At 59.0% G+C, this 13,945-nt stretch overlaps 1 protein-coding gene across 6 annotated transcripts in view; it reads left to right on the top strand.

The window, feature by feature from the left end:
* Window positions 1-3,796, top strand: part of PRKAR1B (protein kinase cAMP-dependent type I regulatory subunit beta) — a 113,155-nt gene extending 109,359 nt beyond the window's left edge. For all 6 annotated transcript variants that reach the window (XM_072836658.1, XM_072836655.1, XM_072836654.1 and 3 more), the window contains exons 10-11: window positions 1,984-2,065; window positions 2,391-3,796. In XM_072836658.1, the coding sequence (XP_072692759.1) occupies window positions 1,984-2,065; window positions 2,391-2,563 (255 nt within the window). In that variant the 3' untranslated portion in view covers window positions 2,564-3,796. The remainder of the gene's footprint in view (window positions 1-1,983; window positions 2,066-2,390) is intronic.
* The last annotated feature ends 10,149 nt before the right edge of the window (window positions 3,797-13,945 follow it).

The raw sequence follows: 13,945 nt of genomic DNA, 5'->3' as shown, positions 1-13,945 counted from the left end.
ACGGACTGAGACTGTCAGAGCAGGAAGCAGGAAGGAGCCCCAGTCCCTGACCCATGTCCAGACAGCTGAATCAGCCAGCCCCCAGGCTTTACTGCCAGTCTTCTGGTTCCACAGCATGACAGATGACCCCAGTAACCTCAGACCCCTCCACTCGGGTTTGTCAGTGTTGGGGGTTCAAAACATTTGAAGGGACACTGTAGGCCTGGAGTGTCACTGAGTAATTCTGTAAACCAGAGGCCTCCAGTTCCATCCCTGGGGTTTTGGAAGAGGAAAATGATCCCAATTTAAAACAAAATTCTCTAAAACGGGAATGAAAGTCATGTTGATTATGTGCATCACAAGTTAAAAGACATAAATGTGAAAGAGAATTAGGTCGGCACAACAGGGTGTTGAGAAAAATAATGCCTGTCACTGCAGCCTTGGGCACAGGGGGCACAGGCTCTCATGGTGGCAGCAACTGCATGTGGCATCCGGGTGATCTGCACAAAGTCTTGCTTCAGGAAGATTGAGGCTGATGACATTAGAGCCCGCATGTCACCCTCAGCTGTCACCCCCAGCATGGGCCATGGGATCCAGGACTCTGTGCCTCCTAGAGGCTCAGAAAGGGAGCACGTGTTGTCCAGGCCCGCCGCCAGCCACGACTCCTGGGTGGTGGCGGCGTCGCTTGACTGTTTAGATGTCTGCTGCCATCCATCAGCTGGCTTCATAAACACCCCAGACGCCCACGAGCTGAGTGGCCCCATTGCTGGATCGGGGGTGAGCACAGGCAGTCCATGTGGAGGGACTGCTGATTGGTGCCCAGAGATCCTAGGCTTGGCGGCACCGGTGGGGTCTTCTCACAGTGTCTCCCCCAGACTGTGGTGAGGCGGGAGTTACTCATTAACCTGCACACAGCCCAGCCAGCAATTGTGAGCCGGTGAACTGAGCCCGCCTTGGAACAAGATCACGTTTGTTCGTGCTGCAAGGCATCAGGGTGCTGGGCTGCAGGGCTGTGGACACGCCCTCGTGGCTGAGGGCAGCAGGGGGTGCGAGGGCCCATGTCCTCCCTGGGCTTAAGCCCCCTTGGCAGCGGTGAAGAAGCTGGGGGCCCCTCGCAGCGGCTCCGTTATTTAGCACGCCATTGAGCCTGGCCATACAGGGCTCAGTTGTGGGAGGGACACCATTTATTGATACCCGCTGTGCAGGGCCAGTGTGGAGCACAGACTGAGTGCTCCATGCGGTTTATAAAGCCTCCCTTTTAGTCTCCACAGTGGCACCAGCCCGCCAACAGGTGTAGAATAGGAAGGTGTGGACAAGGCTGGTGCCCGGTTCCCCCAAACAAGGGACTAGCTTGGCAGGTGAGGGGAGCCTTGGGGTCAGAGCCCACCCAACGCCAGAGATGCAGCCGTTCCTGCCTAGGATGAGGCTGCAGGCCCCACCAGACCCAGAGACTTCAGCATGTAATGCATTTCATGTGCCCCGTGCTGGCCGCCAAGGCTTGTGTTAATCATTGAGCCGGCGGCGTCTGTAGGCACCCCGTTTGGGGGTCGGGAGGGAGCCACACTGCTCACTGGGTATGTGACCTGAGGCCACACCCATCCCATTGGAGCACCACGACCTTGAGAGCTAGCCCAAGGTCAGCTCAGTTCTCTCCAGGATTCTCCCCACTGTGTGACCTGTGGTCGCCTCAACCCTCAGCCAGACCCCAGTGTAATTCTGACCCCACACCCTTCTGTCTCAGAGGAAGAGAACCCTGAATTCGTCTTAGAAGGCAAGCACATGGATGGAGGCTGGTGGGAGGGGGATTTGGGCATGCCCCCCTGCTGGGTGATCTCTCACTTGTGGCCCTTCCTTGTGACCTCCTCACCTGTGTCTCCTCACCTCTGACTTCTTACCTGTCACCCCCTGCTGGGTGTGACACCCTCACCTGTGACCCCCTGCTGGGTAACCTCAGGCTGTGCCCCCCCAGCCACTGACCCTCATGTGTCCCCTTGGCATCTGCAGGGCACAGCCTCCGTCCTCCAGCGCCGGTCCCCCAACGAGGAGTACATGGAGGTGGGGCGCCTGGGGCCCTCCGACTACTTCGGTGAGTCTGGAGTCCCCGCCCTCACATGGTGTGTGTCTCACTGGGAGGTCCCTGGAAGGGCCCTGAGGTGGGGTGGGGGGCAGGTCCGGGCACCCTCTCCATGGATGTGTCCTGTGGGAGGTCCGGGCTGCATACCATGAGTCGCAACACTGCACAGCAATGCCCCAATGAGTTTGAAATGCAGACCGATGGGAGCCCCATGTTGGCCTAAGAGTACCTCATACTCCACGGGATATACTCAAAGTAAACAGGTATTTGTTGGATTCCAATGAGTGATCTGGGCCGTCCTGGGGCCCGGGCCCCTGACCACCCTCTCACCCCCCAGGGGAGATCGCGCTGCTGCTGAACCGGCCCCGGGCGGCCACCGTGGTGGCCCGGGGGCCGCTCAAATGCGTCAAGCTGGACCGGCCCCGCTTCGAGCGCGTGCTGGGCCCCTGCTCTGAGATCCTCAAGAGGAACATCCAGCGCTACAACAGCTTCATCTCCCTCACCGTGTGAGCCCTGCAGCCCCGCGGCCCTGCGTCCATGTGGTGGCGTGCTTGTCTGTGTCCGCAGGCCGCGGGGAGGCGGGCACCCCGGCAGTGCAGGGCCGACCCCCAGACTCGTGTTTGGAATAAAACAATCACCCTGTGCATTTCAAAAGCAAAGGTTCCCCCAAGACCCCCAGGCTGAGGAGATGCTGGCGCCCCTTCCCATGTGCCCCCTTCTCGTTTGTGGGCTCATCTTCTGAGACCCGAGTCTCTGGGGGCACAGGAGCCAGCTTGCCCCCAGTGGCCAAGGGGCCAGCTGTGAGTTCAGGATGCCCAGAGTGGGCTGGGTCAGCCAGGTCAGTCCATGCAGTTGTCCGCATGCCCTGGGGCCCTGAGCATCATGTCACCAGGTCTACAGTCCCGAGTGTGGAGTGGTGACCTCTGGGGGGGGGTGTCCCGCAAGGACCCCTGGCTTCCAGGGTAAGAGATTGTAAGGGTCCCTGCTCCTGAGGGTCTCCCCAGGGATGCCAGGTGTGAAAGCCTGTGGTGATGGAAGGCAGCTCCTCCCTCATAGAGGAGGAGGCCTCATCTGACTGCACGAGAGCCCTGCCCCGCCCAGGCCCAGGCTCACAGGAACCCTTAGAGGAAGAACGTGGTCAAGTGGCATGTCCTGGCCTTCGCTGCGGAAGGCACGGCGGGAGCTGGGGACTCCATGACCTGGGCAGCACCGTTCTCCTGGAGTCGGGTGGGGGCCAGGATCGTGTCTGCTCTTCCACTGCTTTGCAAAGCGCTTCTTGGAGATCTTCTGATGGAGGGGAGAGGTTGTCTAGACACGTTCTGGGTCAAGTTGTGAGAGCCAGAGCCCCTTTCTGAGTTGTCAAGCGGATGCTCCGCTGGACACGTGCTCTTGCCCCGGGAGACGCGCTGAGGCCGCACCCTCCTGATGCAGGACAAATATCAACCAAACAGCCCCAGGCCCCACACCCCGAAGTCCATGACCCCTTAGATGTATTTTCTGGCCAAGTCCTCGAAAGCAAGAGAGGCCTGGGGGCAGTGTAGAGCCTCGGGGTGGTTTCTGGAGTCTGAAGTACAAATGAGATGGCGCAGTTACCCTGATTTTGCCCTCCCTGTGCCCTCCCGGGGGGCTGCCAGCCCTGCCTCTGCCCGCGGACTTTCTGTGATGCGTGAGCCTGCCCTGTTTATTGCGATGTTCTCAATGCTGCATGTACTATTAAATGTGCAATGAAGTACCTCCTCCTGACTTGGGGTTTTGGTCTGAAATCCTTAACAGATGAGGGTTTTTCTTTTGTTTTTATTGTGGTAAAATACACATAACATAAAATTGACCATTTTAACCAATTTCAGTGCATAATTCAGGGGTGTTGAGCACATTCCCGCTGCTGTGCCTGCCATCCTCCCCACTGTCCCTGTGACACAGTGGCCCCACCTGCTCCCCCAGCTCCGGCATTGCCGTCTACTCTCTGTGTCTGTGAGTCTGATGACACTGGGTCCTCCTATGTGTGGGGTCCCCTCGAGAGTCCTTCTGCATCTGGCTTGTGTCACTTGGCCTCCTGTCCCCAGGGAGCGTCCCCCAGGTGGCAGGTGGCAGGGCTCCATCCTGTTTCAGGGCCGAGTGATGTCCACTGCATGGACCACATCATGTTTATCCACCTGCCCGTCAGCAGACAGTGGGCTTGTCCCTTCTGTAAGCTTGGGTGTCTCTGCTCTCCATCACCATATTGAGAGCTTGCTGTGGGGTACCACAAGGAAGGAAACAGGCCCCTTGCCCACCTCAGGTGCTTTGGATGAGCCTGAGTTTCTAAGCTGGGGGAAGGGGGTGACGACAGGGAGTCCCCACGACTCAGGTCTCACGTCCAGATTTTGGAAGCCATGGTTCTGGGTGGAGCCCCCCCAACCCCAACCCCACCCCAGCGGCCCCTCCCAGGCCAACAGGCACACTTCAACCCTGATCCAAATAGCAGTGTACCTGCAGCCTTATCTCTCTGGGACCCAGCAGTGGGTCCAGGTGCCAGCCTTGTTGTGGGGTTGGGAAGGGCCCAATGGAGCAGGAAGGGCACCAGCCAAGCTCCTTTTCTCATGGCTGGACAGGGGCCAGGCTCCTTGGGAAAGCTACCACCAAGCCAAGAACAAGGACGCCAGCCCCATGCAGGTCGGCCTGCCCTGCTCTGGCTGTGAGGGGATTCCAGAACAAGGAATGACACCAGCAAGGTCACTGCTGTTGGGCTGGGCAGTGATTGGTGAGTCTAGGATGGGCCGAATCCTGAAGGGTCCCCTAGGCTGGTAAGAGTCAATGGCTGGAGAAGGGTCTCTGCATGCAGAGGACGTGGGGTAAGAGGTGTGGCTCTTAGCCCTGAGCCGCGATCCCTCGGGGATTGTCATGAGACCCCTGTCTGCCCAAGGTCTGGCTGGAGGAGCGGACTCAGGAAGGCACACTACACACTAGAGCGCGTGGTCTTCCCTGGACCCTCATGCTGGGCTGGCTGGCCTGTTCTTGAGTCCCACCACCTCAGCAGCTTCCCGAAGGACCACAGGAGCGGGCCACCTGAGGTTTCTGGGCTCCTCCTAGGGACCACGTGGCCGCCTGGCTACCAGCTATCCAGGCCATGTGGTCCAGGATGCTCAGATCACAATGCAGGAAGCTGCGAGTCACAGGAAGGGGTGGCGGCCAGGGACTGGTGGGGGTCTTCAAACTGTCTCTCTGCTGTGTCTTAGGAATTCAACACATTCTTTGCTCAAATTTCTTATGGAAATATCTATTTGAATAATAAAAGACTTCGCACTTCAAAGCACCGCATGATAGAAATGTAATGTGAGCCCAGTATGCCATTTTAAGTGTTCTCCTACCTCTGCAAAAACAGGAATAAGAGAAGCAGGTGAGATTGAGGTTCCTGCGCTGAAATAGACATAACGTAGAATCTAGCATTTTAACCATTTTTAAATATACGGGTCCAGTGTCATTGAGCACATTCGTGACCACCACCACTGTCCATTCCAGAACATTCCATCCTCCTCACGTAGACTCTGTCCCTGTCACACACAGACCCCTCCCCGCTCCCCCAGCCCCACCATCTGCTTCCTGTCTCTATAAAGAAGTTCATTATAATGTGTTTTATTTAGGGGCGCCTGGTGGCTCAGTTAGTTATGCATCCGACTCATGATCTTAGCTCAGGTCTTGATCTCAGAGTCGTGGGTTCAAGCCCCACACTGGGCTCTATCCCGGGCATGGAGCCTACTTAAAAATAATAATAACAATATGATACTTTATTTAACTCCATATGTTCAAAATATTGTCATTTGAGCATGTTTTCAGTATAGGATATGGCTGATAAGAGACGCTGTGTTTTCTGGGAACGGCGTCCTTGGCGTTGGTGTGCGTGTCCTCATGCAGCGCCTCTCCCTGTGCTGGTTTCCTGTGCCCAGTGATGGCTGCACGTTGCTGGCGGCTGCCTGTCTGGCCAGCATAGCCTCGAGTGAAGTGCTGCCTCGCTCACGCCCAGGGTCTGCAGACCTGGGGGTGGCTCCTCCTGGGCGCTGCAGAGCCTGCCAACGGCCCCCTCTGATCCTATCTGCGTGAATGCAGACTTTCCTGAGCTGACAACAAAGCAAATGTAAGAATCAGCCGGACATGTGTGGCCTTCACCTGCAGTCCCCAACACGTTCCGTCTTCGTCAGAGAGGCCTCAGCACTCTCCTTGATGGCTTCTGCTAAAGTCACATGTATACATACAGTGACCCTTCTAAGTCCACTAGAAATCTGCCAACGTGCTTCATTTCAGGTCCTGTGGCTTAGCACGGAAGATCCTGGTTTGCAGTCAGCGTCCCGGACGGAGGGGGCCCAGGCGCCTGACCCTGTGGGAATCTGTTGGCATGTTGGGCTGGGGTTGGGAGAAAGACTAGGGGAAGACCATGGGCAGGGAGGTGGGTGTCAGAGTCAGAACCGGGAAGGGGGGCTGGAGCCTCTGTTATGTTCTGCCACATAACAAATCCGAAATTCTGTAGCCCCAAACATCGCACACCTCCAGTGTGGCTGTCTCTGTGTGCAGGGCAGGCCGTGTGCAGGGCTCTGTTCTGACACAGGAGCACTCCCAGGGCCACCTGGGCTTCTCCACAACGTGGCGTTTGGCTTCCCCCAGCGAGTGACCCAAGGGAGTGAGGCGGCAGCGGCGGGGCCTTTTAGGACCTTGTCCCAGAAAGTCACTTTGAAGCATAGCTGTTCATTAGACAAGGTCGCACTTGCAGGGAGGCAGGACGTCACAGAACCTGGGGGCAGTCCTAAGGGCAGGGCTCTTGCCGCTGGGTCATGCTGGCCACTGCCAGGCCTGTTGGTGGCCAGACGCCCAATGAGAAGTGGAGTGCTGAGCTGTGCCAGGGTCCCTGGGCACCTCTGACAGGGGTGTCAGTTCACTCTGAGGTCTCATTTTACGGATGAGAAGCTTGAGGCCAGAGACAGGTGGCCGCTGCCCCCTGGCCCTCCCGCAGCCCTGTCTGCAAGGCTGGGCCTGGCTGGCCATTGCCAACCAGCATCCTCCCACCTTCCTCAGAGACTGGTTCCTGCATGGGCGGCGGCCAGCGGGAGCCACAGAAGGAAGGCAGCTGCTCAAGCCCCTGGGTCTGGCGTTTTGTTACAGCAGCTGGAGGAGGCTCATACGGAGGCCTGGCTGGGAGTGGAGCCGAGGCTCGTGTCCATCTTGAAGACTAGGGTCAAGCACTCCCTGTGCTGCTTAGAACTCCGGCCCCTCCAGGAAGCCCTGGGCCGGGGCAGGGGTGGGGCACCCCTCCTTGGAGGGTGGGCTCTGGTCCGTGCTGCCCGCTGCGGGGGTGCGTGGGCCAGAGCAGCATCTTCCCCAGCTGGGCCCTGGGCCTGTTCCCTCTGGCGCCAGGCGGGCACAGACCCGGTCTTGTAGGGCTTGTGAAAGCGAACTTTTGTGTGCCTGAGACAACAAGCCGGGCAATTGTTCCTGCCCCCAGGGCGGTGCCAGGGGCGCGGTACGCAATCACTGCCAGGAAGGGGTCTGCACTAGTGTGGCCTGCGGACTGTGGCCATGGAGACTGGGCCATGCAGCCCCCGACCCCCAGCCTCAGGGGCCGTGCCTGCCTCCGTCCCTGGTGGCTCCCAGCCGCTCTGGGGGCTGATGTGGATGCCACAGTCCTGAGGCAGCTTCCAGAAGTGGTCAGAGCGTGGCTGGGGCAGGCCTGCGGGGTGAGCCCCAGGAGTGCAGGTGCCCGGGGCCTCACAGGGAGGGGCAGTCACTGGTCCCTATGAACACTGGAATAAATACATAAAAGCAGACTTCTGGTTCAAGGAGGGAAACGTTGAGAAATTCAGTTTCTGGCTTCCACAGGTCAACAAAAAAGGAAATTTTGACCAGGGTCTCACACTTTCTACAAAAATTTGCTGAAAACAGCTCACAGCCTTGCACGTAAACATACAAGTATAAGACTTCCAGAAGCACAACAGGAGAAGATCCTCAGATCTCCAGCTGGCTAGGAAATCGCACTGAGACTAGACGCCCAACGCACAGTCCGTAAAAGGGAAATTGGATTACTTGGAATTCCTGAAAATTAAAACCATTTGTCCTGCAACAGCCTCTGAAAAGTCAAGCCGCAGACAAGAGGATGTTTTCGAACCACATGTCCCATGAAGGGAAGAGCTCTGGACACGCAGCTGGGGCGTGAGCAGGATTGGCCCCGAGGGGCACACACAGGTGGCAAATACAGCACAGAGAGCGGTTCAGATGGTTCGGGCCACGGGGAAACATAGTGAACACCAGGGCGGCGGGGATGCGGGGTCGCGGGATCGCCCACTCATGCATGCTCGAGTGCTCTTTCTCTCTTAAATAAATTTAAAAATCTTTTTAAAATACTGATTAAAAAAATTAAACCAGACCCAACATGCAACTACCCTATGGCCCAGCCGCCTCGTTCTTGGGCACTTGCCCCAGAGAAATGCCGTGCCTCATGCTCACAGCAGCCTTATTCACACGGCCCCACGCTGGAAGCAGCCCAGACGTCCATCAGCAGGGCCGTCCACGAGCTGCCACTGGAGGCTGCTCTGCCGCGGAAAGGAGCCAGCGGGCAATACGGCAGCAGCTCGGGTGCATCTGCAGAGAATCACGCTGAGCAGAAGAGCCGGCCCACCCGTCACAGGCTGTGTGATCCCACGTGTGCACCCTCCTGGAAATGACAACGCGTGGATTTGGAGCCCAGTGGAGGCGAGGTGCGGGGAGGGAGCAGCTCACAAACAGCGCCCCTCGTGCCTATGGCGTGACCAGCGTGTTGGCTGCATCTACATCAACATCCTGCTGCTGGGACCACACTTGAATTCTGTAAGACGTGGGCATTGGAGGAAGCTGGGTGAAGGCACCCGGGCCCTGGTGTTCTCACTCAACGGGAAAGAGAGACTGGGTGAGGGAGGTGGGGTGGTGGCACCTGCGGTTGGGAGCAGACATCCCTGGACACCCCTTGGAGGCGTCTGGGCTACATTGGACCCCTGCAGAACTGGGAGCCCAGAAGCCAAGAGTCTGGTGTATGTTCTAGAAGGTCCTTGGGCCCTAACCAGGGAGGGGAGCAGGGAGGACAGAGGGGGTGGGGGGACCTGGGACAGGGCAGGAGCAGAGGAGGTGCTGCAGGTGGGGTCTTCACATCTCACACCTAAACGGGACACCCACACACACACTCCCAGAGGAAAGCCCACCTGGCTGTTTGGCCTTGAGCAAGTCCCTTGATATCTCTGGGCCTTACCTTCCCCTCTCTAACATAGCCTGGGCACACAACCCCTGAGTATACCTGGAAGGGAACACAGGGGTCCAGGATCCCCTTCTTGACTTGGGAAGGGCTGGGGGGGGGGCATGAGGAGCACTGAGGAGCCCAGGCCGGCCCCGCCCCAGAGTTAGAGGCCTCCTCTGCCGTGTGCACCCAGGCTCATTCATTATTTCATCTGAACCATCAGCCCTATTCCAGTTCCCCTGCCCCTTTCACCCTGCTCCTGGCAGTGGAGGTGGCTTGGCTGCCCCGGAGAGACCCTTTCTGCTCTTGTGGACTGGGTGTTCAGAGGACGGATCTGCACGGGCCCAGCGGCCCCTCTTGTTGCACATGAGTCCAGGTGTGGAGGCTTTTCCAGGGGCTGCCCTGACCTGGGTCTTGTGAGTGTGCACCTTGAGCCTCGGCTTCCCTGTCCATTAAATTTGGTAGTGACCCCCGTGGCCCTGTTTGAAATGAGATCCTAACTGGCAAGAAGAGCCTTGCACACCCTGGCCACCCTGCACACCCTGATGGGGCGACACCCGTGGCTGCTGACCGCCCTAGCCTCACCTCGCCTGGCTCGGGGGCTGAATCAGCCGGGCAGTGACTCACTTTGAGGTCTGGCGTCTCCCTCCCAGGCCCACAGCTGCCAGGCTGCACCCGGGGGAGGGTGACTCCTTGTCTGGGAGGTCCTTGCCCTCAGCGGTGGCCTGTCCGTCTGGGTGACTTGGGGGTCCTGGTTCGAAGGTTCCCATGGTGGCTGCAGGCCGTAGGGGCTCTGGTCCCTGAGACTCAGATCCAGATGGGGGCCCTGGGGTCTGCCCTGGCCTCGCGTGAATGCGCTCAACCCCACCCCCTTCCAGGAAGCTCTGGACCATGCTGACCTGGCTCTCCCCTCTCGGACAGCTCTTGCCTCCTGGGATGTGACCAAATTAGGCAGTTGGTGACTCACTTCTCTGCCCTAGCCTCACCTCCAGTTGGGCAGAGCATCCCCTCTCTTGTGGGACTCAGCTGGTCTGGTTCTAACCCAAGCTCCGTGGGCGGGGAACCCTCCAATTACTCCTCAGTCTGGGCCTAGAAACCCAAGACCGTGGCATGCTGGGGGGACTGCAGGCCTTTGGAACCTTTCCACAGAAATTGCTTCGCAAAAGAAGATCCTGTGCAGGTTTTAAAATCCACATGTCGAGCTTGACCCAGCCACGCAGATGGGCCCAGTAGTAGTTGAACTACTGCTCTAGCATGGACAGAGCCGTGTGTCATTTCCACTGGAGACCCCTCCAGCCTTCCCGGTCCATCGTTCCATTTACTTTTGCAGCTGGAGGACTCAGGCCGGTGTGTTTCAGGAATGTGCTGGGCAGTGAACCCGGCAGTCCCTCACCTGCCACATCGTGACAGTCCGGGGTGGGCATGTGCTGTGCTGGCTAACGCACAGCGTCCTTGGGGGGCAGTCCAACCGGCCCCAACTCTTGGTGCTCTTTGTAATGAGCCATGTGGCACCGGCAAGGTTCTTCTGGGGGCCACCACACTCTTGTCTGTGAAGCTCTTGTGATTCGGCGTGCCTGTGAAGCAGGATTGTGTGCCTCACCCACTTCACTCGGGGGCCCGTGCGAGGGAACACGCAGATTTGGAGCTACGGTCACGTAAGATGTCTAACCAGAGCACACGCATCCGTGATAAAACCAGGCCCTCCTGCGTTCACTGGACACAGGAATCAGAGCCGGTGTGTTCAGACCCTCGGGCTCGGCCGGGTGTGGCCCCTGGGCCTGGAAGGCTGGGCAGCTGCGGTCCTCCCTCCTGTGCCAGCTGCCAGTGTGTCCCCCTCCCCCTCCCTCTGCTCCCTGAGCCACCAGCTCCCTGGGGCGGGCCCCTGAGGACTCCAGAGCTGAGCTGTGAACTCAGCTTTGTAGAGGTGCAAATGCGACCTCCCTGGGTGTGCTTTGTGGTCTCTGGTCCCCTCGTAGTGTCCCTCTGAAGCCTCGAGACATGAACAGCCAGCCTGGATTCTGTAGAGACGTGGGATGGGGCCCAGTGAGTGGGGCTCAGTCTCTGCTCCCCGATGTGCGGGCCCCGGGGTAAGAGCAGCTGAGGTGTTCCAACTACCTCGTCCTGGATGCTCTGTTGGGACCCAAGGCCCCTCCAGTGTCGCGAGCCTCTGTACAGCCAGGTGGCCTCAGCAGCCGGCCTCCTTGGCTCCACCAGCCACCCAGGTAAGCTGCCCGGCTGGAGGTCCCCTTAGGATCTGGTCTCACGTCCACATGTTTGTTGTAGGGCCAGCCCACCTGGACTCAGGGAGGAGACCCAGACCCTACCTTCTGGTTGGGGCGGTGGAGGGGGAACCACAGAACTAGCAGTCCTGTTACTAAACTGCCACACTCCTAGCTTCCAGTAACACAGTCCTGACCCAACTGGGCCCCAGAGGGAGGTCAGCAGAGATTGTGCCTTGCCTGGGTTTCTCCACATCCTTGGCAGGGGAGAGGGGGCCCTCCTGTAGTCTTGGGTGGCACAGGCGTCGGCAGCTCATCAGCCTACACCAGGCTGTCCGCCCACCCTCCCCAGCCCCACACAAACGTTTGTTGACTGAATGCATGACTAACTAAACCCACACAAAAGGCCTTGCAGGGACTGCTTGGATCAGAATGAGCTGAACCACCAAGTCAAGGACCCTCAGGAACCTTAGATGGGGTGGGGAGGCTGGGCCAGAGACAGCCGGGACTTTGCCAGTAGGTGCGGAGCTAGGCTGGAACCCCCCAGCCCCGCCCCGGGCTCCAGGCCCCACACAGCTCCTCCAAGCCACAGAGTCAGAAGAAAATGTGTGTTACTTTGCCTTTGGCTGTATCCTCGTGGTTTCCAAATACACTGGAACAAATAGTAGGAGTTTGCCCTGGGCATACTTGAGACTCCTAGGAGCCGCCATGCTTTGTTTTTCTACAGACTAAATAGGTTGCCACGAAAAACTCGACCAATTTAGACAATTCAGTGTGCAGTCTCCAAATTAGCCAGTGCTTCTGGTGTGGTGTTCTGCAGGTGGCCCCTCTGGAGGGTGTGAGGGTGGCGAAGGACGACCTCAGCATCCCTGGCCTGGGGGAGGGGGAAGGAGTGGACTCCCAGTGCCCCAGGCCTGACCCTGGGGCCATACCCTGGGGACTGGATTTTGGATGCTCTGGGACCATGAAGCCTTGGTGCCAGCAGACAGGAGGCTGGCCCAAGGGCCGGTTGACAGGTGGGTAGTGGAGCCTCTTCCAGTCTAGGCTGCCCAGGCCTCTGTCCCCGGCACCCTACACGTTCCAGTCCAGGACTGGCTGCCTCTGGGCTCCCTCTCCACCTCCATGGCCACCCCAGGTCCAGGCTCCTGGGCATCTGTCACTGGCCTCCTGACAGATCCTAGCACCCCCCACCCCACCTCCTTAGAGTCCAGCCCTAGACGGGCCTCAAGGAGCCTGCAGGCAGAGACCAGCCCTCCCCCTGCACCCCATCCTCTCCTGGTGTTCCGACCCCCAGCTCCAGGCAGCCCTGATACTCCTTCTGCCTGTATCTGTACCCTGAACTCCCCTGCACCCCATCTCTGATCCCAAAGATCCTGTCCGTGTTACTGCCCACTCTGTACAGGCCTGGCACACACTGGCCAGTCCCTAGACATCTGAGCCATAAAAAGAGCCAATGGGGTGGAGGGTGTCTTGGGCTTCAGAGTGGGGCCCAAGTCCGACCCAGCCTCCTTGGGTGGGGGGTCTTGAGCTTCTGTGGGCCAGGAGGCACCCCCTGAGCTGATGGCAGGGCCATGTAGGGACCCAGGGAATTTCTAGGCCTCGACTCCCATGGGGCTATGGGAGTCCGGGAACCTTCTGGAACGGAACACATGCAGCCTGCCTGTGGGTGTGGAAGCCTTCCTGTTCAGGACCTCGAGCCCTGTCTTCCTCCCTCAGGTGGCTGCTGCCCCAGAGCAAGGGCAGGTGAACTACTGGACCCCCAGAGGGGGTCCTCACCTTGAGGTGAGGGGGTCTTGGTTGGGCCAGCCAAGAGCCAAACTACTGTTCTCACACTGTTCCTGTGCTTGGGGATCCATGGCTTCAGGGGCTGGACCAGCTGCACTGGGCCGGGGGGCAAGGCCCCTCAGGGACACTCCTAGGAGTCCTCAGAGCCCCCGCTCCCACCCCATGGATTACCAGGAGGTCAGGCTGGTGCCTTCGTGCCTGGCTCACTCACCCACTTGCTCAGCAGGCTAGGACTGAGGGGGCTCCTGGGTGGGCCCCTGCCCATCCCCAAGATCCTGCTCCAGGCCTCTCAGGCACTGGGACCCAGTGACAACTCAGAGGTGCTTTTGTCTTCAAGGAGGGGCTGGCCCCATGGTGGATGGGGCATTGACACTGAGCCACCAGCCTGGCAGCCACTGCTGTGTGTTAAGGCTGGAGCGTGTGCTCTGCGTGTGCTAGGCATGTGCTCTGCGTGTGCTGGATGCCGCAGGCCCCACCACACAGACTCATGGTACATATGAGGAAACAGAGCTCAGAGAGGGCTCTCAGGCTCCGAAGGACCCACCTCCCTCCCTGTTCCTACCCAGCTGTGGTCTCTGTCTGGCCCTGGGCACAGCCACGCTTGCCTGCTCTGGTCACAAGCCCTCTGTTTCTGGGCCCGACCACCTTGCAGGGCAGACA

This window comes from Canis lupus, chromosome 8 (assembly GCF_048164855.1).
Source record: "Canis lupus baileyi chromosome 8, mCanLup2.hap1, whole genome shotgun sequence".
NCBI lineage: Eukaryota > Metazoa > Chordata > Mammalia > Carnivora > Canidae > Canis > Canis lupus.
The sequence above is the reverse complement of the archived record's forward strand: the minus strand, read 5'-3'. Positions and strand labels throughout refer to the sequence as shown.